This window comes from Odocoileus virginianus, chromosome 17 (genome assembly GCF_023699985.2).
Source record: "Odocoileus virginianus isolate 20LAN1187 ecotype Illinois chromosome 17, Ovbor_1.2, whole genome shotgun sequence".
NCBI classification, from domain to species: Eukaryota; Metazoa; Chordata; class Mammalia; order Artiodactyla; family Cervidae; genus Odocoileus; species Odocoileus virginianus.
This window is the reverse complement of record NC_069690.1, coordinates 8,458,557-8,484,272: the sequence shown is the minus strand read 5'-3', so window position 1 is coordinate 8,484,272 and position 25,716 is coordinate 8,458,557. Positions and strand designations below refer to the sequence as shown.

The following is a 25,716-nucleotide window of genomic DNA, read 5'->3' as shown; positions in this document are numbered from 1 at the left end:
CGCGTATCTGTTGAGTCAATGATGCCATCCAACCATCTCTGTGGCCCCCATCTCCTCCAGCCCTCAATCTTTCCCAGCATCAGGACCTTTTCCAGTGAGTCAGCTCTTCATATCAGGTAGCCGAAGTATTGGAACAATGTAGTACTGAATACAATATCTGCCCTCAGAGGGCCTCCAAGCCAGTCGTGGAAAACAGCAGCGTGAAGCAGAGTCGGCAGGGCAGCTGGAAATCCCTACAACCTCTGAGCAGAAAAACACATAAAGTGTGTGTGAAACAGCCAGGTTTATGTGGCCTTTTCACACACACACTGAAATCACTGAACTTAGCAATGCTTGAGTAGCCCTGCTGATAGTCCTGATATACCGATGACATATTTAAATGAATAATCTGACTTCCTCAAATTTCATTTCTTTGGTCTTTTTCTTTTTTTTTCTCCCACAGGGACTGTTTGGTTTTAGTCTTTGGCCTTTGCAGCATTAAAATCTGAATCTAAATAATTACTTAAAAACAAACACTGCCTGCTTCCAGCAGGTTTCTAAATTCCTACCATCTCTGGCATGCATTTGGCTAGAACAGAAAAGCAAAATAATAAAGCAGACTGTGTCAAGGCTGTTTGCAGCACACTGGGTTAAGTGGAGAGTTCAGTGAACTTTCACGTGTGGGAAGGGTGAAGCCCGGGCCTGGGAAGGGCCCTGTCCAAAGCCTCTTTAGACCCTTATCCTGGAAGTGTGCGGAACAGGTACTAAACCCTTGTGATGCTGCCACCCGTGTCCAGACCTCAGCCTTCCTGCAGGGGACCTCTTTAAACAAGACCTGGCTAAATGAGGGGTCTCGGTGCCTCCTATAGGATGGAGGTCAGTGTGGGCGTCAAAATCTCCCACGGCTAGCTGAGCAGCAAAATGCAGCTGACATGTCAGATCTCTTGGTAGGATTGTTAGCATTTGAGGCCAGGTGAATTCCTCACCTGCTGTGGGGAGAGACTCCAAACCACATGACTGAGGTGTCTTCTAAGGTCTTGACATTCGTGGGCCTCAGAGCCTTAGTATTCTATTTCCCAGCCTTCCTTCCAAAACACATTGATGTAACTAAAATGATATGTGATGGGCTCCTCCCTCTCCTTTGCTCCTAACATCATGCATAGCTTCTTGGTGCCCCTGTAACTAGAGGTCCTTCTGGACTGAGTCAGGACAAACCCTGGTTCTCTATGGGAATGTAATGGACAAAAAATCTACCTCTTGAGGGGCTTCCCTGGTGGTCCAGGGTTAAGACTCCACCGTCCAGTGCAGGGGGCATGGGTTTGATCCCTAATCAGGGAACTAAGTCCCGCATGTCATGGGGTGCAGCCAAAAGTTAAAAAAAAAAAACACAAAAACCTCTATCTTTTGGTGGTTGTGATTTTTCTCCTTTTCTGATTTCCACCAAATAAGGTTTCTTCTCTGATATCAGTTGATTTATTTCAAAATCAACCCAGATAGTCAGTTCTTTCTTCTTTCTCCACCCTTTCTTCTCCCTTCCTGCTTAATTTGTAAGATAGATTTTAGAAATTACAGCTTGGGGATTTCCCTGGTGGTCCAGTGGCTAAGACTGTGTACTCCCAATTTAGGGGACCTGGGTTCGATCCCTGATCAGGAAACTAGATCCCACATGCCACAACTAAGACTTGGTGCAGTCAAAATAAATAGATTTTTAAAAAAAGAAATTACAGTTTGTATCTATTTAATATGTGTAACTTTTAAAAATGTGTGCATGTGTCATTTTAAAATTCCAGAAAGATTGAGTAATACTTAATATTATACTTCCTCCTTATATGTATTTTATTAAAAGAAATTACAGATAAGTGGTGATGACCTTGGCTTTTCCGGTGATGCAGTGGTAAGGAATCTGCCTGCTCATGCAAGAGATGCAGGTTTGATCCCTGGGTTGGGGAGATCACACGGAGAAGGGAATGGCTATCCACTCCTGTATTCTTGCCTGGAAAATTCCATGGACAGAGGAGCCTGGTGGACTACAGTCCATGGGGTTGCAAAAGTGGGACACAACTGAGTGACTGAGCGTGAGCATGCATGACCCTGTGAACCACAAGGATGCCAGGCAGAGGGTGGGGTCGGGAAAGGCCCACCATCAGACCATCGTAGGGTAAAGGAGTCCAGTCACATCCTGGAGCTTGGACACGATCTGAGACAAGGAGAGGTAACTTTTTTACTTGAAGAATGAAGACTAATGTGGGAGGAGACAGTGAGAGAGGTGGCAGTCTGCCTGAATGTCCATTATCTGGGTCTGAGCTTGTGTGACCTCTAATTTCAGGACACACCTTTCTCATCCTAGACAAACATGGACGATTCATTGGGAAAGCATCTCTGAGCAGCGTCTGGGTCTGACTGCCTTGTTGTGGCTAGGAGAGATGAGATAAGCCCTAGAGGGGAAGAAGGAAGCTGAGACTGCTGGGCAGAGAGAGCCTGGGCCCAGAGGGAAAAGGAGCAGACAGCTCCTGTCTCGCTGTTAAGAATGATTCAAGTTGGAAAATTCTAGAAATGTAGATCCTGAAGCCTTCTGTCCAGGCCTTCTAGTACTCAGCTGATGTCTGTTATACCACCCAGAATACTTCCCAACACATAGACCTGGAGGCAAAATGGTATAATATTCAGGGAACTGGGGTTGAATTTAGGAGACTTAGCCTCCTGTAACCCCCTTATGTAACCATGGCCGTCTGTAGCATGAGGCTCACATTCCTTGTCTGTGTAGAGCAAGTTTTAAAGATACCTTACAGGTCTGAACCAGGCTCAATTGTTAGCAATTCACATCTCTTTTTATAAACTGTATGGCAACTGGGTTCAAATTGAGTTTTATTCATTCTTTCGCCAAATACGAAGGGCCTGTTGTTCTTGCTGTGCTAAGTCGTGTCTGACTCTTGCACGGACTGCAGCACACCAGGCCTCCCTGTCCTTCACTATCTCCCAGAGTTTGCTCAAACTCATGTCCATTGATTCAGTGCCTGCCAGACTCCTCTGTCCATGGAATTCTCCAGGCAAGACTACTGGAGTGGGTAGCCATCCTCTTCCCCAGCGGATCTTCCTGACCCAGGGATCAAGCCCGGGTCTCCTGCATTGCAGGTGAATTCTTTACCATGTGAGCCACCCACTTAGTTGGAAGCCCACTAAGAGCTTCCAGATGTAAAGTCCCAGACTGGACCCTCGGTGAGTTCAGCTCCTCACCTCAGACTGCCCCCCGCCTTCTGCTGGAAGCTGGCGGGTCCTTTCAGCTCTTCTCTTATCAGCCCTCTTCATCACCGGCACCCCTGCCCCCAGGAGGTTTTCTCTGGATCAAGCAAGAGATACTGGAGGCCTCTATCATCCATCCTGTCTCTGCTAGTCCCTTTCCATCAAGGGTATGCTTCTGTTTCTCTCCTCCCACCAACATTATTTTCTTTCGTACCTTTAAAAAAGAAATCACACCATCAAGCCGGAATACATTTTCCTTGTAAAAGCATTTTAACAAATAGATAAAAGGAAACTCCTCTTGACAATCCTCCAGCCTTCCAACTTAACTGATTAGGAAACTCAGCCACCCCAAAGAGGCAGAGATGCAGTCTAAGGATTGATGGAAATGCACTCTAGAAGTTTCCAAATCCTAAACAATTGCCATTAGGATCTACCCTGTAGAGGTGAGCATCAGCCTCTTTAAATAACGGGCAAGATGCCCACACTGGCCCTCAGAGACTACAGCAGCAGCAGCAACTCCAGGCCAGTCTGCTTTTCCCAACGCCCAGCTCCAGGGGCGTGACTTTACGATGCTCCTGGGTCCTGTCGCCAGAGATAAAAGTCTGGTAGTTCCAAGTTCAGGTAATGGAGGTTGCACGGGAGAGGATGATTATAAAATCTCAAAAGAGGAAATGGGGAGAAGGTGCCTTTGATGCCTGGCCAATGTTCCCGATTACAAAGGCAAAATTGTAGCAGGCAGTAAAGTTACCCGTCCAAGGCCTGGGTGAAGGTCTATGAGTGGACTCAGAGAATAAGAGATTATTGCGGCTGAGCTGGGCGGGGACGAAGGCGGCTGGGAAATAGGAGACAGCAGAGAATTGCTTGCAAGAGCACACACCCCGAGAGGAGGCGATGCCATGGATTAAATAAGACCCGCGTTAAATTCGGGGCTCAGTTGAGCCCTGGAATGCCCTTTGTGAGGAGGTAATGAGATCACACGGGGAGGAGGCGGGCTGAGAACTGGAAGAGCTTGTTCAGTGGGGTTGGAGGGCTGAGCCCAGGAGGGAAGTGACCGTGGATAATGAGCTGTCCCAGACTGGGCTGAGGGGAGCGCTGGCATTCAGAGGTGCTGTGACGACCGCTGAGGGAGAAGCTGTCAGGACGGGCTTTGTCCCTTCCGAGAATAAGAAGGCATTTTACTATTGCGGATGCAACGGTGTCAATAAAAATAACGACCATTTAATGAGCACTTATTGGGACAAGCCTGATAATCCAGGGGCTAAGACTTAGTCTTTGCAATACAGGGGAGCTAAACCCTGCATGCCACAACTAAGAGTTCATATACTTCAACTATAGCTCCCACAGGCTGCAACTAATACGTGGTGTGGCCAAATAAATCAATACATACAAATGAATATTTTTAAAAATAGTAATGAGCACTTAGTGTCAGGAGGCTCCATGCTAGGCACTTAGGGCCATTGTCTCCAGACTTCATGATAATCAGGAGGCATTTTTTATTCCATTCTGAACATGAAGAATAGGAAGCTCAAGAAAGCTAAGTGACAGTCTGTCCCAGGTCACACAGCTAAATGATTGAGTCAGAAAATGAACCTAAAGGCTGGGAAGGGAATGGAAAAATCAGAACAAATAAGTTGAAGGAGGAGGGCAGAAACATACAGACCAGAGCATGAAATACAGCACACACCAGCAAAGACCTGCACCTTTCCATCGGTGTTCGAAACGTGTGTGCAGAGTTGAGTTCTCAGCCGGAGTGGCCTGGACCCTATGGAAGAAGTCCTTGTAATTTGCTCCTCTCCTCATAGCAGTGTCTGGAATTGGGCATTGGGTCTCCTGGCCTTTCAGCAAGATGCAGGTAGTTCTTAAGTTGGCTTGGTTTCTAGGAGCCCTCCCCAGCCACACCATCTCCAGGTCCTGCAAGCCCATTTCTCTTGGTTCTCTCCTGATATCACTGACAGGATGGGTGGCCGATGTGGAAATCATGTTTACATCTGCATTATTAGGAGACATTGCTTCCCAAGGAAGTGGATGCATTTAGATCTGCTTTCTTCTTAGGAGCCCTCTTCCCAGCTGAAAATTCCCTGGAGGAGGGGGTAAAAACAGTCCCTGTGTTACACCCCAGGGAGACCAACCCTGCCTTGCTAGGAATTGAATGACCTTTTCTTGGCTTTTGTTTTTAAACTGAGAATACGGACTTGAGAAACTCTCATTGTAAAAGACTCCATACAGAAGCACAGTCAGCATGATTTTCATGCCACAGATATGACTATGCAAGAAAGACCATGGTACTTTATTTTTTTTAAATGGAATTCCTGACTTAAAGGTCCTATCCCACTTTGCAGGAGACCCAGGTTCGATTCCTGGGTCAGGAAGATTCCCTGGAGATGGGCATGTCAACCCTCTCCAGTATCCTTGCCTGGAAAGTCCCATGGACAGAGGAGCCTGGGGGACTGGGTCCATGTGGTCCCAAAGAGTCAGACACGACTGAAGCGACTGAGCATCTTCCTCACAGAGCAGCCAAAACGGAGAAAACTAATACATTTTACTTGTCCACACTGGTCGCCACCAATGTGACCACTGTCCAAGCACAGGTGTTCCCTTGGAGTCCAGGTGGGCACAGCATCTTTGCCAGGGTCCAGCCTCTGGGGTCCCTCCTTCTGGGGCACAGGCTGTAGATTCCCACCATGTGGCACTGTCCAGGCCCCTTCCCCATCCTCCAGATTCTGGGGACTCTAACTACCCGCTACCCCCACCCAGCTCCGCAGACAGACTCCTTTCTGCCCTCAGGATATTCCCATGTCCTCAGTGACTTCAGTCTTTCACCAAAGTCAGGAGGAGAGACCTTTAGCAACTTTTGCTTTTGGTAAATGCCCCCCCCAAGGCAAGGAAAGAGAACGCAAGCCTCTCTTCTTGGAATGAGAGGAGGGAAAAGACAGGAACAGTATATAAATAGCTCTCGTTCTTTATTTTTCCACAGCAACACAAAATAAAACTCAAATGAATATCTTTTGTACATTGTCCTATGATTGAAGTACTCAGCAAAACACCAAAGTCTCTCCTCCATCTCCTAATTCCTCTCCCAAAGCCATGGTTATCAGGATTTTGGTAATTCGTGCTGTCTTCATAGGTAACTATCAGTTATGTGGTTGTAGGCATTCAGTATTTAATTTTAAAACCTATGTAGCAGGGACTTCCCTGCTGGTCCAGTGGCTAAGACTCTGAGCTCCCAATACAGGGGACCTGGGTTTGATCCCTGGTCAGGGAACTAGATCCCACATGCCATAATGAAAAGATCCTGAATGCCGAAACTAAGATCTGGAGCATCCAAATAAATACTTTTTGAAAAGAAATAAATAAAACCTATGTAGCAGGCACTGGAGGGGCAGTGGAGGTCTATCACAGGCTGCAGGAAGGAGGGAGCAAAGTAAGTTGATAACTGAAATACCTTGGAGTAAGTCTGTGTGTGTGCTAAGTCACTTCAGTCGTGTCTGACTCTTTGTGACCCCATGGACTGTAGCCCGCCTGGCTCCTCTGTCCATGGGATTCTCCAGGTGAGAATACTGGAGTGGGTTGCCATGCTCTCCTGCAAGGGATCATCCCCACCCCGGGATAGAACCTGCGTCTCCTGCATTGGCAGGCCGGGGTAAGTCTAGGCCTGGGGAATTACAGTGCTCTAAGGGCCTATGGACAGAGGAGCCTGGCAGGCTACAGTCCGTAGGGTCACAAAGAGTTGGACACCACTGAAGCGACTTAGCATACACACAAGGGCCCTGAGGAGGGTCTCCAACCTACCCTGACCGAACAGCAACACCAAAGGTTTTGAAGACATGAAACAGGTTCTTTCTGGAGCGTGGGCTGCCAGTGGGGAGAGGTGTTGGAGGGGTGGTAAGCCATCAGGAGGCATGAAGACTTGACCTGGAGTGGGCAGAGCCTTTAAAGCTGTGTTTAAAAGTGCAGCCTTTATTCTAAGAGCTATGAGGAGCCTTTTCAGCTCCTAGAGAGGAAGAGTGAGTGAAAGTGAAAGTCGCTTAGTTGTGTCTGACTGTTTGCAACCCCATGGACTATACAGTCCATGGAATTCTCTAGGCAAGAATACTGGAATGGGAGGCCTTTCCCTTCTCCAGGGGATCTTCCCAACCCAGGGATTGAACCCAGGTCTCCTGCATTGTGGGCAGATTCTTTACCAGCTGAGCCACAGGGAAGCCCAAGAATATCAGAGTGGGTAGCCTTTCCCTTCTCCAGGGGATCTTCCTGACCCAGGAATCAAACCAGGGTCTTTTGCATTGTAGGTGGGTTCTTTACCAACTGAGGTGTCAGGGAAGCCCAGAGGGGAAGAGAGATACCCACATTAGACCACTTTGGCTTCAGTATAGGGAACTGAGCCGGGTGGGTTGACCCCAGTTAAGTGGTTATTTCAGTAAATCGGATGGTGGCTTGTGTTAGAGTTAGTATAGGAATGGCAGAAAAAGGACAAAGAATAGAAATGTTTAGGAGATAGAATTGCTAGAATTTGATGATTAGGGACTTCCTTGGTGGTCCAGAGGTTAAGAATCTGCCTTGCAACGCAGGGCACAGGTTCAATCCCTGGTCCGGGAACTAAGATCCCCATGCCTTGGAGTAGCTAAGCCCACGCACTCTGGAGCCCATGTGCCCCAGTGAAGAGACTAAGTCCTGCAACTAAGTCCTGACACAGCCCAATAAGTAAATATTAAGAAAATAATTTGGGGATCAGTTGTTGGAGGTGGTGGTAGGAGATGAAGGAGCTCAGAGGAGACTAGGAAGTCATCTAACTTGAGTAATAGGTGGATGGTGGTTCCAGTCCCTCAAAAACGGAACACTGGAGGGGCAGTTTTGAAGCATAAAATGATTAGTTTGATGCTGAGTTTGAGGTGTCTCATTTAAGGTTCTTCAGGCAGAAATGTCCAGGCCCCTCCTGAGGGTCTGGAACTCAAGAGAGGTCTGGGCTGCGCTAATGTAATTAACCACCTCAGTGTGGAAACCAAAGTCAAGGGTTTGGCGGGGTCACCCGGGGGGACCATGGAGCACTCTTCACTAAAAGAGAGCCTGGAATATTCCTGGAAGTCACCACCAGCGTTTCAGGGACTTGTGTTTGGGTTGTATGCTTTAGGAATATATAATTAGAAAGCCAGGTTTTCTTGGTTATGAGTTAGGGGAAGGTACCATGTTTTCAAAGTCAAAAGGATTGTTCTTTTTTTTTAGCTTCATCTTACTTCTTTCTATCCCTCTAATGATCTGCTCTCAGCTGTGTAATCCTGGGCATGTTCCTTAACTGTTCTGTGCCTCAGTTTCCTCATTTTTAAAATGGAGATGATTAAGAGGATAAAAAGAATACACAAAAGTGGTTAGGACACTGGTCTATCTACCATATTTACTCCATCCATGTGAACTCTCATCATCATCCTCATCATTAGATTGACTATGGCGTTGACAATCTAGATTGACAATTGGAGTTACATGACTCCAGAGGGTGGAGTCAGACAGAGCCAGGTTCTAACCTTGTGTGACCTTGATCTCTCTGAGCCTCAAGCTTCTTCCTCTCATTGGGGACGAGCACACCTACCTGGTAGTGAGATAACATCTGCAGGCTCTGGCATGCCAAAGGCAGTTACTAATAGTTAATTTCCTCCATGTCCTTCTTCTGTGGTTGTTCGTTGAGGACCAGGGAAGTCTGGTGACGCTGCACCATATTTTCCCCTCCATCTCAGCACCCTCTGTTGAGCACTATAGGCAAGTACACGTTGGTTCCCACCCCTGCAAGAAGACCTGGGGGCAGTGTGGTGGTTACATCTTCACAAATCCTTCTCTAAAGACTGCTCCTCTCCAAAGTGACTTTCTCCTTCCCCCTTGACCCTCTGGTCAGGGAGAAGCATCTTGGAGTTATCTGGAGAAAGTCGGACTATACGTACCGCCTCCATCGTAGGTAAGATCCCATGTGCATGCTTGCTCAGTTGCTTCAGTCGTGTCCAACTCTTTGCGGCCCCATGGACTGTAGCCTGTCAGGCTCCTGAGTCCATGGGTTTCTTCAGTTTGCGGTCCCTCCCAACCCTCAGCACAGGCTGCTTCCTCTGCCAGGAAGCTGTCCTCCCGTTTGTTGTGGGTCTGCTGAGTGAACACACATCATCTAAGTCCCCAAAGGAGCACAAGTCACTCTGACCTCCCTGTGGGATTAGAGGTCCCCCTCCCCAGGCCCTCCAGTGGGCCCCTGAAAGAACCTGCATCAGGATAGCACAACACAATGCGTTTGCACTCTTGTATGCTGAGCTTCTTTGAGGCAAAGAGCCTACCGTATTCTTTGTTGATCCTCCACTCATTGAACAGTGCCTGGCCCCAGGAAGGCCTTCAGTGTTGGTAAAATGAAGAAATGAATGAGCAGATGGACAGACTTGTAGAGCTTGTTGAGATGGGGCTACAAACTTCACTACAGCCCCCAACTTTATGCCCCACACCATTTCCAGGGGCTGGGGGATATAGAAACTTTCTCTCACACTAAATCTTGATCACCACTGGCCTGATAGTCCTTAATTTCTGGCAGCAAGAATGGAACTAGTCCTTAATTTCTGGCGGCAAGAATGGAACTCACTCCTCTCTCAACACCGCCTGCTCAGAGATTTTTATTCACAGGGATACAATTCAAAGTGAGCTAGTGCATACTTATTGAGAACCTACTATGTTCAAGGGGCTGCAGTATGAGAAAATAGCCCAAAAGCGCTTTCAAAAAGTGATTGAGCTTTTAAATCCAGCATTGGCATTATCATGTTCATAAACAACTTCATAAATTCAAAATTGTCTCTGGTTCCTCTGACCAAATTCTCTCTGGTTCTTCCTGGAAGTCCTTTAGACTTCAACAGCAGGAACCAGGGAATCATGGGCAACTCCCTAGTAGGAAGTCCCATTCTTGCCAGGATATGTTGGGTTTCTGCCACATGGGAATCCCTGGCCCATAGACTTATGTTTTGCTCTCACAGTACTCTGGGAAAATTAGGTTTGAGTGGGTATTAGAATCACCCTGAAGGAGGGACTTCCCTGGCAGTCTAGGGAAGTTTGGTTAAGACTCCATGCTTCCAATGCAGAGGTAGCAAGTTCAATCACTGGTTGAGGAATTAAGATCCAGCGTGCATGCCATATGTACTTGCTCAGTTGCTTCAGTCGTGTCTGACTCTGTATGACTCCATAGACGCCAGCCCACCAGGTTCCCCTGTCCCTGGGATTCTCCAGGCAAGAACACTGGAGTGGGTTGCCATTTCCTTCTCCAGTGCATGAAAGTGAAACATGAAAGTGAAGTTGCTCAGTCGTGTCTGACTCTTTGTGACCCCATGGACTATAGCCCACCAGGCTCCTCAGTCCATGGGATTCTCCAGGCAAGAATACAGGAGTGGGTTGCCCTGCCCTCCTCCAGGGAATCTTCCCGACCCAGGGATTGAACCTGAGTCTCCTGTGTCTCCTGCATTGCAAGTGGCTGAGGCTTCAGAAAAGCCCTGCATGCTGTGAGGTGTGGCCAAAAAAAAAAAAAAGGTCACCCTGAAGAAGAGAGTGTGCAGAAGGGCAGTCTCATCCCTTTGGCGCGGGGACCTGTAGTCTCTGTTAGGCCTATTGGCCTGCTTCCCCTGAGTCACTGCTATGCACCAGCCAGGCTGGAGGCCCCAGGTCTTGGCTGGACCTGCCATACCCTCAGAGCAGGTGGGCAGAGCAGGCTGCATCCTCCTATCCATCCTTCCAGGGCACAGGATGACTCCTAGGAATTGTGCTACTCGAGGCTTAACTCTTAGCCAAACCTTATCCCCAAACAGTGCTTCTCCCTATCAGCAGCCTGCTTGCTCCCAGGGTAGGCACAGGGGGATGCTGAGGGGAGCAAGACAGCACCCAGTGAGAAGACTCAGGCCACAGGAGCGATGGGCATCTCCATGGCAACAGCTGCCGAGGGGACAGGAGGCACCAGCGGCCCCCAGCACTGCCCTTGGAGAGCAATAGGGGAAGGCGAGATTCTGAGTGCAGCGAGAGTTGCTCTGCACCTGGGGTCTTGGAGCAGAATTAGGAGGTGGGAGAGGCTCGGGCCAGGAGAGCCCTCTGCAGCTGACCGGTTTGGAAAAGCAGGGCTTGAGGGTGGCTGGAGCAGCTTTGCCACAGGCTCTTCACTTCGGTGCACATTTTGGACAGCCCTCACTCCTGTCTGCCCCCACCTCCATGCATCCTTGGTCCTGGTGCCCCTGAAACGACAACTGGGGGCTCCTAGCTTGCTATGAGATCGTCTGATAGGAAGCCCCCTCTACTGCGGCACCAGGAGGCCCACCAGGCCCCCGTGAGAACAGTGAGGAAGCGCCCGGCGCGCCCAGCTGCGCCTTCTGCTCCCAGAGCCTCCTAACCCGTCTCTGTCCTTCTCCCCGCAGTCCCACCCCCTATACCTGTGCAACGCCAGTGACGACGACAATCTGGAGCCTGGCTTCATCAGCATCGTCAAGCTGGAGAGTCCCCGACGGGCCCCCCGCCCCTGCCTGTCGCTGGCCAGCAAGGTAGCGTCACCCTTGGCCCCCACACACTTGGAACTTCCCCCAGCTCTGGGGTGTGAGCGGTCCTGTGCTCATCGTCTACTCGTTTCTCGAGAGTGATGTGCTCAGTTGAGGTTTTTATAGCCCATGACAAGTCTGAGAGACGTGGAAATGCAGGCCCCTGTCCTTCCCCACCAACCATGGGCCAGCAAAACATCCTTGTGGCCCCGAGGGCTTGGACCCCCTCCTTCCTGCTCCCTATCACGTGGACGTTCCGACACCCCACCCAGAGCCCAGCATCAGCACAAAGAAGGGGTCAGCCGGAGGGCTTTTCCATCTTTCAGGTGGATTCACTGAGCAACGTGCAGAAGGAGCAGAAACAGAGCCAGTGCCCCTTAAAATACTGTTCCTCTGAGATTGCGGAGTGGCGGCCCGCGCTTCCACAGGGCACCCCTGGCTGGAGCTGGCAGCCGCTGCCACCTGTCCCCTGGCACAGGCTCTCTGGCTGGCACGCTGCCCACCGGCCTGCCACCTCACGGACCCGCACACATCTGCATTCACGACCCCTGCTTTCACATCAGTTACTGCTTTCTTTGTGCTGATATGAGGGTGGGACCCAGCACAGACACTTCTTGCATATTAATTCTCATTTACATTCCACAACGATCAGCAAAACTAGACACTGTCATTCTCTATTTGACATAGAAGACAAGTCAGGCAGATTTCAGGGTGGGGTTCCTGCTCATGGGGTGGGGGTGAGAGAGGGGGCTGACAGCCCCACCCCGTGGGCCTGCTCCTTGTGCTCAGGCCCAGGCCCTCCAGGGGGGTTCGTGGTCCTCCTGAGGGCTGTTTCCTGGGCCAGGAGTCTCAAGGGAAGAGCCTGGGTTCTTCTCTGATTCCCCAGGGGAATCAGTGGGCAGAGTGTGGTGCCCACGGACGGGTGAGGATATTCTCTGGTTATGGTGATGCCGAAGGGGCTCCCAGGGAGGGGGAGATGGGGGCCAGGGCCCACCAGAGCCGCTGGAGACTGTGGTGTGTCTGCAGGATGGTGCGGGGCCTTGCCAGCAGCAGCGTTTTGTTAGGCTGAAGCTGCCCTGCTTCTGGCTATTTCATTCCCATCGCTTGACAAAGCATGGGCAAATGTCACTCACTATTCATTTGGTAAATGACTGCCTGCTGTCAGGAAGGCAGTGTGAGGAGAGAGAAGTAGGGAGACAGAGACGGATGGGGAGGACGGGTTCTGAGAAGCCCTGCTGTCCCTCTGAAGCAGAGAGTGACTTCACACACACGTGGATACTCAGCAACCCATCAGGATGTGCCCACGTAGGACAGAAGGCTTCCTGTCGCCCCTAGGGGACCAGGTTTCTGTAGGAGACGTGAGCCATGTGCAGAGACGCTGGGTCACGAGGAACATCGGTTAGTGCTCTCTGAGGTACTTAATTAACCTGGTTGGGCCTTTGTTTTCACTCCCATAAAATGGGACTTCGATTTCCTACCCCAGTGACCAAGGTGAGGTTGGAAATAGTGTCTGCCAAGTGCCAAGTAGTGCCTGAGCTAAATCAAATGCCAAACCAACAGCTCAGGAGAAGCACCTTGATTTCCCAAAATTTTAGACATCCCACTGGCTTAACTAAACTCTTCAGTGTTTTTTTGTTTTTTCTTTTGGTTGGAATTCTATCAGTTCCATGTGTTAATACAAGTTTTCTCATAGGAAAATGAATTGTGCCTAAGAAATGCAGTTAGCTTGGTTAAGCATATTTAAAAATAGGGTCATGGGAGGAATAGGGGAAAGGTGGCTCTTTGGTGAGGAAACTTGAAAACCACTGACCTCCGTCAGCTCTGCGTTGGCGTATCAGTTAGTGTCGGGGTGTTATCAGGGTCCCCAGAACTGGGGCTCCGGAGCCAGGCAGCCCTGCGTCTGGAGCCCAGCGTCTCCGCTGCCCTCAGTGTGACTTGAGCATTTCAGCTCTTGGAGCCTCCGCTTCCCCATCTGTAAAAGGGGAACAATGATGGGGCTGACGTCATGTAGTAGTTAGGAGGGGTGGAAGAGACAGTGCGGATGGAAGCTCTTGGCCTGTGCCTAGCACACAGCAATCACTCAACAAATGATTGCAGCAGTCACCGTGACCCTGGTCATTGGCATCTTTATCCTGTACTTTTCACAGGCAACAAGGTTGGTCTTTCTCCATCTCTGAAACCCTCACTGTAGTTCTTCTGGACTCTTTCCATCTTGTCAGGACCACCACCTTCCTCCTCCTGCCCAGTCACCCAGATTGGTTTCTTTTTTATTAATATTTAATATTTTTTGGCCATGCCTCACGGCATGTGAGATCTTAGTTCCCCAGCCAGGGATGGATTCAGAGCCCCCTGCCCTGGAAGGGTGGGGTCTTGACTACTGGACCACCAGGGAAGTCCCTGTCCCTGTTTCTCTATTAGCGGCTCCTCAGCCATCCCTGTGATTCCCCAGGCCCTTCCCACCCTGTGCCTGGACTGGAAAGTGGCCTTTTGCCTGGTGGGAAGAGCTGGCTCTGGAGGCAAAAAGATGGATATAAGCCCTGCTTCTCTTACCATAGAGACCACCTCCTGGTAACCAGGCAACTCAGAAGGCTGAAGTCCTGGGTGGGAATTCTGCTTCCACTGCTTATCAGCTGTGTGACCCTGGACAAGTTGTTCAGTCTCTCTGAGCCTCAGTTTCCTCAATTCAGAAGTGGGGCTGATGACTGTCTTATAGATTTGTTGTGAGGAGCAAATGAAATCAGGCACGCAAAGCACATGATAATAGCTAATACGATAATAACTAACACTTACGGAACACTTACTCTGTGCCAGGCACTTATTATAAGGCTTAACATGGATTAAATTATATAGCCCTCAAAACAACCCTATGAAGTAGGTTCAGTTATTACCCCTAGTTTATAGAAAGGAAAACTGTGGCACAGAGCAGTTAAAGGACTTGCCCAAAGTTTCACAGCTAATAATTAATAGCAGATTCAGTCTGGGCAGAGTGGGTCTCAATAAAGGTGTTATCCCTTCTCCTTCCTCCTACCCTCACTTTCAAGGCGAAATGAAGCCCACCTCTTCTACCGAATCTGTCCTGGCTGACTCAGCCCAGCTAGGCCACTGAGAGCAGAAGCCCTTACCTTCAGCCTGCTGCCAGGGTCTCTGGCCATGCTTTACACACCAGGCTTCATGGAAGGGCCTTGTCAGGGGCGGGGTGGGGGCGGGGAAGCCAAGGGTCCTTCTTACCCCCAGTCCCACCCTCAACCTCAACTCACCTCTATCTCTTTTGTGTTGAAGATTTGTCAGTGTGTATGTGTGTGTGGCGGGGAGGGGGGCAGGTGGGAGAGGGAGGAAAGGGCTTTCTGCAGCAAAAAAAGGTTTGGAAATGACTGGTCTGTTTCATTTATTTGTATTCTAGAATGTTGTTATCAGCATTATAATTTTACATATATGCCTTGTCTCCGCAACTAGATTATGAGTTGTTCTGGAGGGCTTGGCTGGGCACAAGGGGTGCTCAGTCAGTCAGTGATGAGGGGGAGATCCACAGTGATGTGTCTGGAGAGGGAGATCTAAGGCACGGGGCAGTACAGAGCATAGACGTGCCCGAGTCCTGGGACGCACTGGCCTCCCTGCTCTAGGCTGTGGGCAGCCTGCTTGCTGCTCTTAGAAGGCCGGCTGCCTCTGCAGCTCCAAGAGGCCTCTGGGATGTCTTTCTAAAGCTTATCTTTCTGTCTTGAGGGCCTGCCCATCCCCTCTCTTTCAGGCTCTGGTCTCTGAAGTTCTTCTCTTCCTCCCTCCCTCTTGCTCGGGTGCAAGAGCGCAGCCATCTGGCCCTAAATCTTGCGTTTTGATTCCTAGAACTCTGGACACAGGCACCCACTGCCTGAAAGTCCTGTTTGTTTCCCCTGTTGGCCAACCCTCTCTCTTTGATCACTTTTACAACTTTGTAATTATGGGCTGTATTCGGCTGGGGTGTTTGAACGTCAGGGTAATTACTTTCCACTGTTCCTACCCCAACCCTTCAAAGCGAGAGAGGTGGAGAAGGCAGAACATCTCCAGAGGAGGAAGTCTGTGCCCTTCCCTCCTGCTCTTCCCGGCTGGGCTGGGTTCAAGGTCTCACCCTAGGGATGAGAAACAGAAGGCCTTGGTAGCACTGAGGATCCAGGAGTCTCAGTTCTGTGCCTACTGGGGTGACCCCCAACCCCACCTCTTGGCCAGTTTATGGACTAGGGGATTATCAGGAGTCCTTCTCCTATTCTCCTGGGGTAGATCCCATGTTCTGGTTTGGAGGCCTCTGAAGATTGGACAACTTTTTTTTTTTTTGGTTGGCCACCTTCACAGCTTGTGGGATCTTAGTCCCCTGAGCAGGGATGGAATCCACGCCCATTGCATTAAAAGAGCAGAGTCTTAACCACTGCGCCACAAGGGAAGTCCCTGGACCACTTTTATTTTTCCCTGGGGTCACCTAGATGGCCTAGGGGACCTCCTAGGGGAGACTTCCAGCGCATAACAGGCTCGAGGAGGATGAAAGCTGTGAGCTCTCCGCCTCTTCAGCAGTTCGCACAGGTACATCCTGGCGAGCCTGCGCCTGGGCGCTGGTGGAGGGCCCGGCCCAGCTCCGCAGGGAAGGAGGAAGCGAAGGGGGAAGTTGCCCTCCTGACCGGAAAAAGCCCCGCTTGAGTGTCTCCACCAGTCTCCCGGGGCGCCCCTGCCTGTTCAGAGGGGCCCCTGCGGCTGCCCGGGGAGTGGGGAGCCGGGAGCCGGGAGCAACAGCCGCTCCCCCGGCCGGCCCGGCGGGAGACCTGCCCGGAGACCTGCCCCGACAGGCTCTCCCGGGAAGGGAAGCCGAGATCAAAGCGCTGGGGGTGTGAGCGTGTGAGTAAGCCCGGCGCGGGCTCCTCTTCCTGCCTCCACCGCGTGCGGAGCGGTTAACTCCTTCAGCGCCTGCAGGAAGGCCCCGGGCCCCAGCCCCCCGAGGCTGGCCCCAGGCCGGCGGGCGGCCTGGAGGACTTCTGCGCCCGAGGGAGGCCGCGAAGCGCTCCGTCTGCCGGCCCTCTGCCCGCGCGCCCCCACCGCACCCTCAGCTCTCAGCTCCCCCGTCTTCCCGCACCCCCAGAGCCCCTCGACTCCCGCCTCTGGTTCTCTCTCTGGCTCTGCCGTCTGCTTCGCCCGCTTGGCTCGACTCTGGGAGCTTGGGGAGCTCGCGTGTGTCGTCCTTGTGGGAACAGCCCCTTGGGTGCCTCCCCGGCCCAAGCTCTGTCGCCCCCCTCAGGGAGGGGTGAAGGGCAGAAGGCCAGGGCCTCCAGTAAGGTCCCGAACTGGAGCCGAGGAGGAGTTGGCCAACTGGACCTCGGCGGGGAGACAGATGGGCTGAGCCCAGGGTTGTCCTTGACGCCCCCTGGGGAGAGCACGCCGGGCTCCTGGATCGGCCTGCGGAGGCGAGGGGATGCCCCGCCCCCTCCTCTTGTCGGGCACCGCTGGACCCTGGAAAGCCCAGTTCTGTTCTGAAGCAGCTCTCCATCCTTCTGAACAGGCGACCGGCATCCCCCAATGCCCGGGGTTGGGGGACTGCGGTCACTCCCTGCTCTCGGTTCTCACCCTTCTTAGCGAAGGCAGACTAGAGATACCTCCATGGCAGGGCCATCTTACTTGTCCCCTGGCCTGGAGCCTAGTCCACCCCCTGGCACCTACTGAACCCTGTTAAGGGTTTGCTCTGTTACAAAAGGAAGGACTGAATGTGGTCCTTGAAGGCAGTGGCCCTGGGCTCAGGGCAGGGCAGGAGGACCCTAACCCTACTGACCCCTTGCGTGTGATAGAGGTATGAGTGTGCAGAGGTGTGGGGTGTGCCTTAGGCAGGGGTGCACGTGTGAGGGGGTGAGCCCGGGGTGTGGCCGGGCTGTGTATGACCCCCCTGCCAGACCTCTGCTGTGTATCTCTGCAGGCCCGGATGGCGGGGGAGCGGGGAGCCAGCGCCGTCCTCTTTGACATCACGGAGGATCGAGCTGCTGCTGAGCAGGTACCCTGGATGGGGGGTGCCTGAGGAGTGGGCTGGAGGGAGGGAGAGAGGGGGCTGGAGGCAGGGAGGGAGGGGGCTGGAGGGAGGGAGGGGAGAGAGCTGCTGCGGGAGCAGAAGTCAGGACACAGCCGCCCTCGTGGGCACTTCATCTCCTGCAGCTGCAGCAGCCCCTGGGGCTGACGTGGCCCGTGGTGTTGATCTGGGGTCACGATGCCGAAAAGCTGATGGAGTTTGTGTACAAGAACCGAAAGGCCCACGTGAGGATTGAGCTGAAGGAGCCCCCGACCTGGGTAAGCGGGCCCAGTCTCCAGCCCCGGCCCCTGCAGTCACCCCCACCTTCCCCTCTGTGACTCTCACCGAAAGCCCTCAGACTCCTGGAGCTCAACAGACCTTAAAGCCCCCCAGGCCAACTCTATCCCCAGCTGTGCTCCTCTGGGCAAGTTTCTTCCCCAGTCTGGGCCACATCTGCAGGATGAACAGATTGGGCCAGCTGAGTTCTGAAGTGGTTTTTCAGCATCTTGGTTTCATGGAACACAGTAGCAGAGCCAGAATGAAACCCTGGGCCCTGGGCCCCTTGACGCCTGGCTGGTATTTCTCCACCCACTGGGAAGCTCCCACCTTGCAGAGGGGTCGCTGTCCCCTTTTCCCCCAGCACACAGACCTTGAGATCGAACCTCTCACAACTGGCGTCTGGAGGACCCTCCCCAGTGAGTGTCTGTGGGCAGAAAGGGACCACCTAACCCCACCTGCAACCTCATCACCCCCTCTTGGAGACTGAGGGGGCCCCCTGTTCTCCATGCGTCTCCTGTGTTTCTCCCGAGTTGGCCCCGCTCCTTCCACAGGTGTGACCCTTTCTCTCTCTGCTCCCTTCCCCAGCCAGATTACGATGTATGGATCCTCCTGACGGTGGTGGGCACCATCTTTGTGGTCATCCTGGCCTCGGTGCTGCGTATCCGGTGCCGCCCCCGCCACACCAGGCCGGTGAGCAGGGTGGGCTTCCTGGTGGAGGTGGGCGAGCGCGTGTGTGGGGGAGGGTGGGGAGCAGGAAGGGAAAAGTAAGCAAAGAAGGTGCCCTTATGCCTATGAAACAGTCACACCAACACCCCTTCAGTCCCCTCCCCCGCTCCCTGCTTGCAAATGACTTCGTTAATCTCCAGCAACCTCTCTGCATAGGTGTCCTCATTTGTTCATTCATTCAACAAAACATTCAACAAATAGAGAGCTCCTGTTATGTGTCAGGCACATTCCAGGTGTTGGGGCTGGTGCAGTGAGCAAAAAGACAAAAGCTCTCTCCCCTCCGGGAGCTTTCATTCTAGTGGAAATAGACAACAAAGTAAGTAAAATATAGAATACCTTCAATGGTGGTTAAGTCCAGGGAGAAAAATAAAAAAGGGGAAGGAATGCAAAGGGAACAGGGTTAATTTTTAAAAGTAAAGTCAAGGAAGGCCTCATTCAGAGGGTGACATTACAGGAAAGACCCTCAGTGGGTGAGGGGGTGATGCGTGCAGATGGCTGGAGAGAAAGTGATTGAGGTGAGAAAACAGGACACTGCAAGCCCTTGAGGCAGAAGTGTGCCTGGTGTGTCTGAGGATCAGCACAAAGGCATGCGGTGGAATCCAGTGAGTAAGAGGGCAGAGCAGGCAGTGAGGACAGAGTTCATGGGGGCCCAGTGGTATTGGACTTTCTAGGCTGTTGTCAGGACTTTTTTTTTCCCCTACTCTGGATGAAATGGGAACCATGGGATGGTTTTGAGCAGAACTAGAGCCATGATCTGACTTAACTTTTAACACGATCACTCATGCCTCTGTGGTGAGACCAGATTACAGGGCGGCAAGGCTGGAGACAGGGCAACCAGCACAAAAGCTATTACCAGATTCCAGGTGACAGTAGCTTGAGTAGCTTGGCTCAGGGAGGAGTCAAAGTGATGAGGATTAGATTCTTCCCTGGTGGCTCAAAGGTTAAAGCTTCTGCCTCCAATGTGGGAGACCGGGTTTGATCCCTGGGTCGGGAAGATCCCCTGGTAGGGGGAAATGGTAACCCACTCCAGTATTCTTGCCTGGAGAATCCCATGGATGGAGGAGCCTGGGTAAGCTACAGTCCATGGGGTTGCAAAGAGTCGGACACAACTGAGCTTTTCATACTTTGAAGGCAAAGCCAACAGGTTTTCTTTTTCTTTCTTTATTTGAAATAAGAGAATTAGTAGTACTACTTTTGTAAACTAAAAGGAAAAATGCAAAACCTATAACCCGTTCAAGAATCGGAGACTTACTGTAGTTAATGAATCTATTTGATAAAAAGATTAACTCAGTGTATTTGTTGCCAGTATTAGGAAGACTCCATCCACCCTAATGGATCATAACATTGTACAACACAGCCTTCCCTTCTATGCTGCTGCTGCTGCTAAGTCACTTCAGTCATGTCCCACTCTGTGTGACCCCATAGACGGCAGCCCACCAGGCTCCGCCGTCCCTGGGATTCTCCAGGCAAGAACACTGGAGTGGGTTGCCATTTCCTTCTCCAATGCATGAAAGTGAAAAGTGAAAGTGAAGTTGCTCAGTCGTGTCTGACTCTTCACGACCCCATGGACTACAGCCTACCAGGCTCCTCCATCCATGGGATTTTCCAGGCAAGAATACTGGAGTGGGTTGCCATTGCCTTCTCCACTTCCCTTCTATAGATTTCCATAAAATGGGTCCACCATACCCACAGTTACTCCCCTGGTGTTCAAAAACACAAGATCCCAAGTGCCCATCAGATGGTAGCCTTCCAATCAATCCAGATCCCCATTAGCATTCCTTAATAAGTGATCAAAACCATCACAGCCTTACCACCAGCTATTACCCATGCCCAAAGCATCCTTACTCCATGGTATGAATGGATCTTCCTTCATAGGGGTTTTCTTCCACTCTAACAGTAAAGTTCTAAATGGGCAAAATATTATTAGGAGAAAAGGTTAACTCCTGGAACCATCACTTCTACAGAACCTCAGGGCCAACAGGTCTTCTAATGAATTGATCATGGAGGGTGAGAGAATAGTTAAGAATGACCCCGATGTTTTTGGCCTGAGGGGTTAAAAGAACAGAATTGCCATTTACTGAAGGGAGGATGACTGGGGAAGGACAAGTGTGTGGTTGAGGTGATTCATGGGATTAGGAATGTGGAGCTTGTGAAGTTGGATGTGCCTGTTAGATATTCAGGATACGATGTCAAGGTGGGGCAGTTGGGAGAAAAGTTCCTCTCCTGGGTCATCAAGGGAAGGAAAGTTAATAGTATGCATGGGGAATGGGATAGGGATGTTTAGCAGGGCCATGGAAGGACTCAGAGGGTATAAACTCCCCGGGTGGTCCAGTGGTCGTGTGATCTAACTGTGTGACTGGGACCTGAGCACAGGGCAGGGTCCAGGGGTGTGGGGAGAGGAGCCCTGGTCCCATTCTGGCCCACTGTTCTCCCCAGGACCCCCTTCAGCAGCGAACAGCCTGGGCCATCAGCAAGCTGGCCACCAGGAGGTACCGGGCCGGCTGCCGGGGTGCCAGGGATGAGTGGCCAGACTCCGGGAGCAGCTGCAGCTCCGCCCCGGTGTGCGCCATCTGCCTGGAGGAGTTCTCTGAGGGCCAGGTGAGGCCAGGCTGTGGTTTGCCCCTGTGCCCAGGCTGGAGAGGGAGGCGGGTGAAGCTGGTGTGGGCGTGCGGTCTGCATCTGTGTCCTGTGTATCCTGCGTGGACAGCCCTGAGGTTTGGTCATCTTCCTGGTTTTCCAGGGAAAGAGAACTTCTGTTTGTTGAGTGTGTACCACATGCCAAGCTCTGCACTGGGTGCTCTAGAGGCATCATCTGTCACCCTCATGACAGTGAAGGGTGGGGGTGGATTAGTTTTTTAGCCTCATTTTACACCAGAAAACTGTTCAGAAACTTGCCCAAGGTCATATGCAGTGGCAAAAGTCTAGATTCTCTTGATACCAAAGCCCATACTTGTTCTGTTGTGCTAAGAGGTCTTTGAAAGCAGGTGTTGGCAATAAAGGAGATGCCAAGAACTTCTCTGGTGGTCCAGGGGTTAAGAAACTGCCTGCCAATGCAGGGGACATGGGTTCAGTCCCTAGTCTGGGAAGATTCCACATGCCACAGGTTCAACTAAGCCCACTCCACAGCTTCTAAAGCTTGTGTGCCCTAAGGGCCCATGCTCTGCAACAAGAGAAGCCGCTGCAAGAAGCCCGTGCACCACAAGGGAGTAGCCCCTGCTCACCACAACCAGAGAAAGCCCGAAAGCAGCAACAAAGACCTAGTGCAGCCAAAAATAAACAAAGTTTTAAAAAGGGGAGGGCGAGGGAGTCAGGGATGCCCTGCTTCCTAGCCACGGCTGTAGCTGCCGTCAACTTGGGCTCTGACCCTTTGTTTTCTCCAGGAGCTCCGGGTCATTTCCTGCCTCCATGAGTTCCATCGTACCTGTGTGGACCCCTGGCTGCATCAGCATCGCACTTGCCCCCTCTGCATGTTCAACATCGTAGGTAGGAGGTGGGCCAAGGGCTCCCCTGCGTGCAGGCAGATGGGTAGAGAAGGGGCTGCCTTCTGGGCAAATGGTTTGCCTTGAAATGGAGCAGAAGGCGGGACTGCCTCAGTCATTCTCTAAGCTGTGCCCCTGGGACTTCCGTTGTGGTCCAGTAGTTAAAAATCTACCTTGTAATGCAGGGGATGTGGGTTTGATCCCTGGTCAGGGAATTAAGATCTCACACGCTTCAGGGCAACTAAGAAACATAAACCCAAACACTGAAATGAAGACCCAGTGCAGTCAAAACAACAACAGCAGTTAATAAAATTTTACAAAATAGAAGTTGTGCGCTGGTTGAGGGTACCTCCCCTGAGCTGGGCAGACAGCTTTACTGTGTATTTTCATGACAGCTTTGTTGATTCTAAATCTGGCCGATGGGTATATTTATTACTCCACTTTTCTGGCAATAAAGTATCCTATTCTAACAAAACCAGGATATTATGACCATCTTCTAAAAGATGAGAGGGAAGTATCTGGCGGAAAGAGAGCCTTTTTCTAATTCACCCAAAGGTGCAGTGTGGGCTTGCGGTGGCCCCCGGCAAAAGTCCCCAAAGGACAGTTGATGGGAGGAGCCGTGCTCAGCGGAACCCACCAGGGGACAGCTGATGGGAAGGGGCAAGGGCGCCCTGGGCCGCAGGCAGGGAAGGAGCATCCTGGGTGCTCCCGACTCTGACGGAGCTTGTGGGCAACTGCAGGCTGAAGACGTGCAATAGAGCCCCACTTTCCTGAATGTACCCTCCTTCGGCCGGTGGAGTCAAACACCTACGCTCTTGGTTCTTCCAGAGGGAGATTCGCTTTCGCAGTCCCTGGGACCCTCTCGAGCTTACCAGGAACCGGGCCGGAGGCTCCACCTCATTCGCCAGCACCCCGGCCACGCGCACTACCACTTGCCCGCCGCCTACCTGTTGGGCCCTTCCCGGAGCGCGGCGGCTCGGCCCAGCCGGCCCGGCCCCTTCCTCCCATCGCAGGAGCCAGGCGTGGGCGCCCGGCACCACCGCCAACCCAGAACCGCACACCCCCGGGCTCCGGGCGAGCCGCAGCGCCTGGCGGCGGCCCCGCACCCCTACGCGCCGGGCTGGGGGCTGAGCCAGCTCCGCTGCGCCTCCCAGCACCCGGCCACCTGCCCCGCGCCCCCTCGCCGGACCAGGCCCCACGACAGCAGCGGGTCCGGAGAGAGCTACCGCACGGAACGCAGCGGCTACCTGGCGGACGGGCCAGCCAGCGACTCCAGTTCGGGGCCCTGTCACGGCTCTTCGAGCGACTCGGTGGTCAACTGCACAGACGTCAGCCTGCAGGGCCTCCACGGCAGCAGCTCCACCTTCCGCAGCTCCCTGAGCAGCGACTTCGAGCCCCTGGTCTACTGCAGCCCCGATGGGGAGCCCGCGGGGAGGGCGGCTCCGCCTCGCCTGGCCTCCCGGCCCCGTTCTCTGGACTCGGTGGTGCCCGCGGCGGAAACGCAGGTTTCCAGCCACGTCCACTACCACCGCCACCGGCACCACCACTACAGAAGGCGTTTCCAGTGGCACGGCAGGAAGGCTGACCCCGAAGCTGGAGTCCCCCCGTCCAGGCCTGCCGCTCCTCGGACACAGCCCCCGCCAGAGCCGCCTTCGCCCGATCTGCACGCGGCCAGGTGCAGCCCAGCAGCGCTTTCAGGGCAGCCTCCCGCCCTGCAGCGGCCCCGGGCCCTCACCGAGCCAGCCCCCGGGCCACCCACCGCCTCCAGCCCCAGCCCTGCAGCCAACAACCTCTTCCACTTGCAGAAATCCAGCCTCTCTGTCCGACACCCCCAGAGGAGACGGCGAGGGGGACCCCCGGAGCCCACCCCAGCCTCTCGATCCCAGGACTTGCCTACCCACCCAACTTGCCAGATTTTCCCCCATTATGGCCCAAGTCTGGCACACCCTTGGTCCCCAGAGGCCCACCCACTGATCTTCGGACATCCAGGCCTGGAGAGGAGGCTGCTACCAGAAGCCCCGGGCCCTACATACCCGAGTTCCCAGCCAGTGTGGTTGTGTCTGACTCCACGCCAGCCCCTCGGACCGCACCCATCTGGGGAGGGGCCTTCCGCATGGAGTTCTGGCACCCCGGAGGGCAGGCCATGCCCTTACCCACACTGCCAGGTGCTACCAGCCCAGCCTGGTGAGTTCTCAGGGGAAGTAGGGCTGCTGGGGAGAGGGGGCTAGAGCTGGATATGGCAGAACGGGTGGCGTCATCCAGGGGGCTGATGGAAGCTGAGAAGGGCCCCACGGGGTGACATTTCAAATACTGGACAACTGGCATAGGGTGGGATGCTGGCTTGAGTGGTCTGGCTCTGCCAAGTGTTAATCCTTCCGTTGCCAGATTGTAGTGAGGTCAGAGTGTGGTCGAGACACCAGAAAGCACTTGGGGTGGTTTGCGGCAGCAACACAAACCCAAGTGTTTCTTTTTGCTCGTTGGTTTTAATAATTTATCTGTTTTGGCTGCACTGGGACTCCATTGCTGCACATGGGCTTTCTCGACTTGTTGCTAGCAGGGGCTGCTCTTCAGTGCCCTGCGGGCTGCTCTGGTTGTGGAGCCCTGGCTTAGCTGCCCTGTGGCATGTGGGATCTTCCCAGACCAGGGATCGAACCCATGTTCTAAACCACTAGTCCACCAGAGTAGTCTAAACACAAGTGTTTCAATATTTTAAAAATTGGTACAGCTATACCAGTGCATACAGCTCCGAGTTAGTTGTAAATACAAAGGAAGCCAAGAAGAGTATGGACAAATAGTTACTGAAAAACATAATTCCAGGCCATATGAGATCTTATAGGAGATATAACTAGAGATAACCATATTTCTGAGCTTCCCTGGTGGCTCAGATGGTAAAGAATCTGCCTGCATTGTGGGAGACCTGGATATGATCCCTGGGTTGGGAAGATCCCCTGAAGAAGGGAAGGGCAACCCATTCCAGTGTTCTTGCCTGGAGAATTCCATAGACAGAGGAGCCTGGTGGGCTACAGTCCACGGGGTTGCAAAGAGTCAGACATGACTGAGTGACTAACACACACACACACACACACACACACACACACACACACACACACACACATATTTCTGGGCTATATGAGAAGAGTTATGTGAATGATGGTGGGATGGGGGGGAAGTGGAGAGAGATCACAGGGGGTTCCCAGCAGGCCTGTGATTTTTTCCTTTCCCTTGGGTTAAAGGAACTAAAGGAACCAGGGCTTCCCTTCTATTACCTTTGTTGATAAGACCAACATTATTCTCTTGGGGACTCCATGCATCCCTGTTACTGTATTGCAGCCAATGGTGAGAATGTAGATCCTCAACTTTAACTTGGTGTTTACTTGCTCAATTCCTCCCCTTCCTCTTCCCGGTCCCCCAACTCCAGTTCTTCTCCATCTTTTCCTGTTGTGTGGATGACAGTGCTCTTTGCCACTGCTAGGAGGATGTCTCC

The 25,716-nt window shown here is 52.5% G+C and overlaps 1 protein-coding gene across 5 annotated transcripts in view; it reads left to right on the top strand.

Annotated features, from left to right (window-relative positions):
* Positions 1-25,716, top strand: part of RNF43 (ring finger protein 43) — a 65,940-nt gene that overhangs the window by 37,477 nt on the left and 2,747 nt on the right. For 3 of the 5 annotated variants that reach the window (XM_070478532.1, XM_070478531.1, XM_070478530.1), the window contains 7 exons: positions 11,622-11,744; positions 17,662-17,736; positions 17,895-18,026; positions 18,613-18,717; positions 21,190-21,351; positions 22,134-22,236; positions 23,061-24,416. In XM_070478532.1, coding sequence (XP_070334633.1) covers positions 11,622-11,744; positions 17,662-17,736; positions 17,895-18,026; positions 18,613-18,717; positions 21,190-21,351; positions 22,134-22,236; positions 23,061-24,416 — 2,056 coding nt within the window. Of the gene's footprint in view, positions 1-11,621; positions 11,745-16,762; positions 17,539-17,661; positions 17,737-17,894; positions 18,027-18,612; positions 18,718-21,189; positions 21,352-22,133; positions 22,237-23,060; positions 24,417-25,716 lie in introns of those variants that run through there. The other 2 variants (XM_070478534.1, XM_070478533.1) reach the window with 2 other exon arrangements.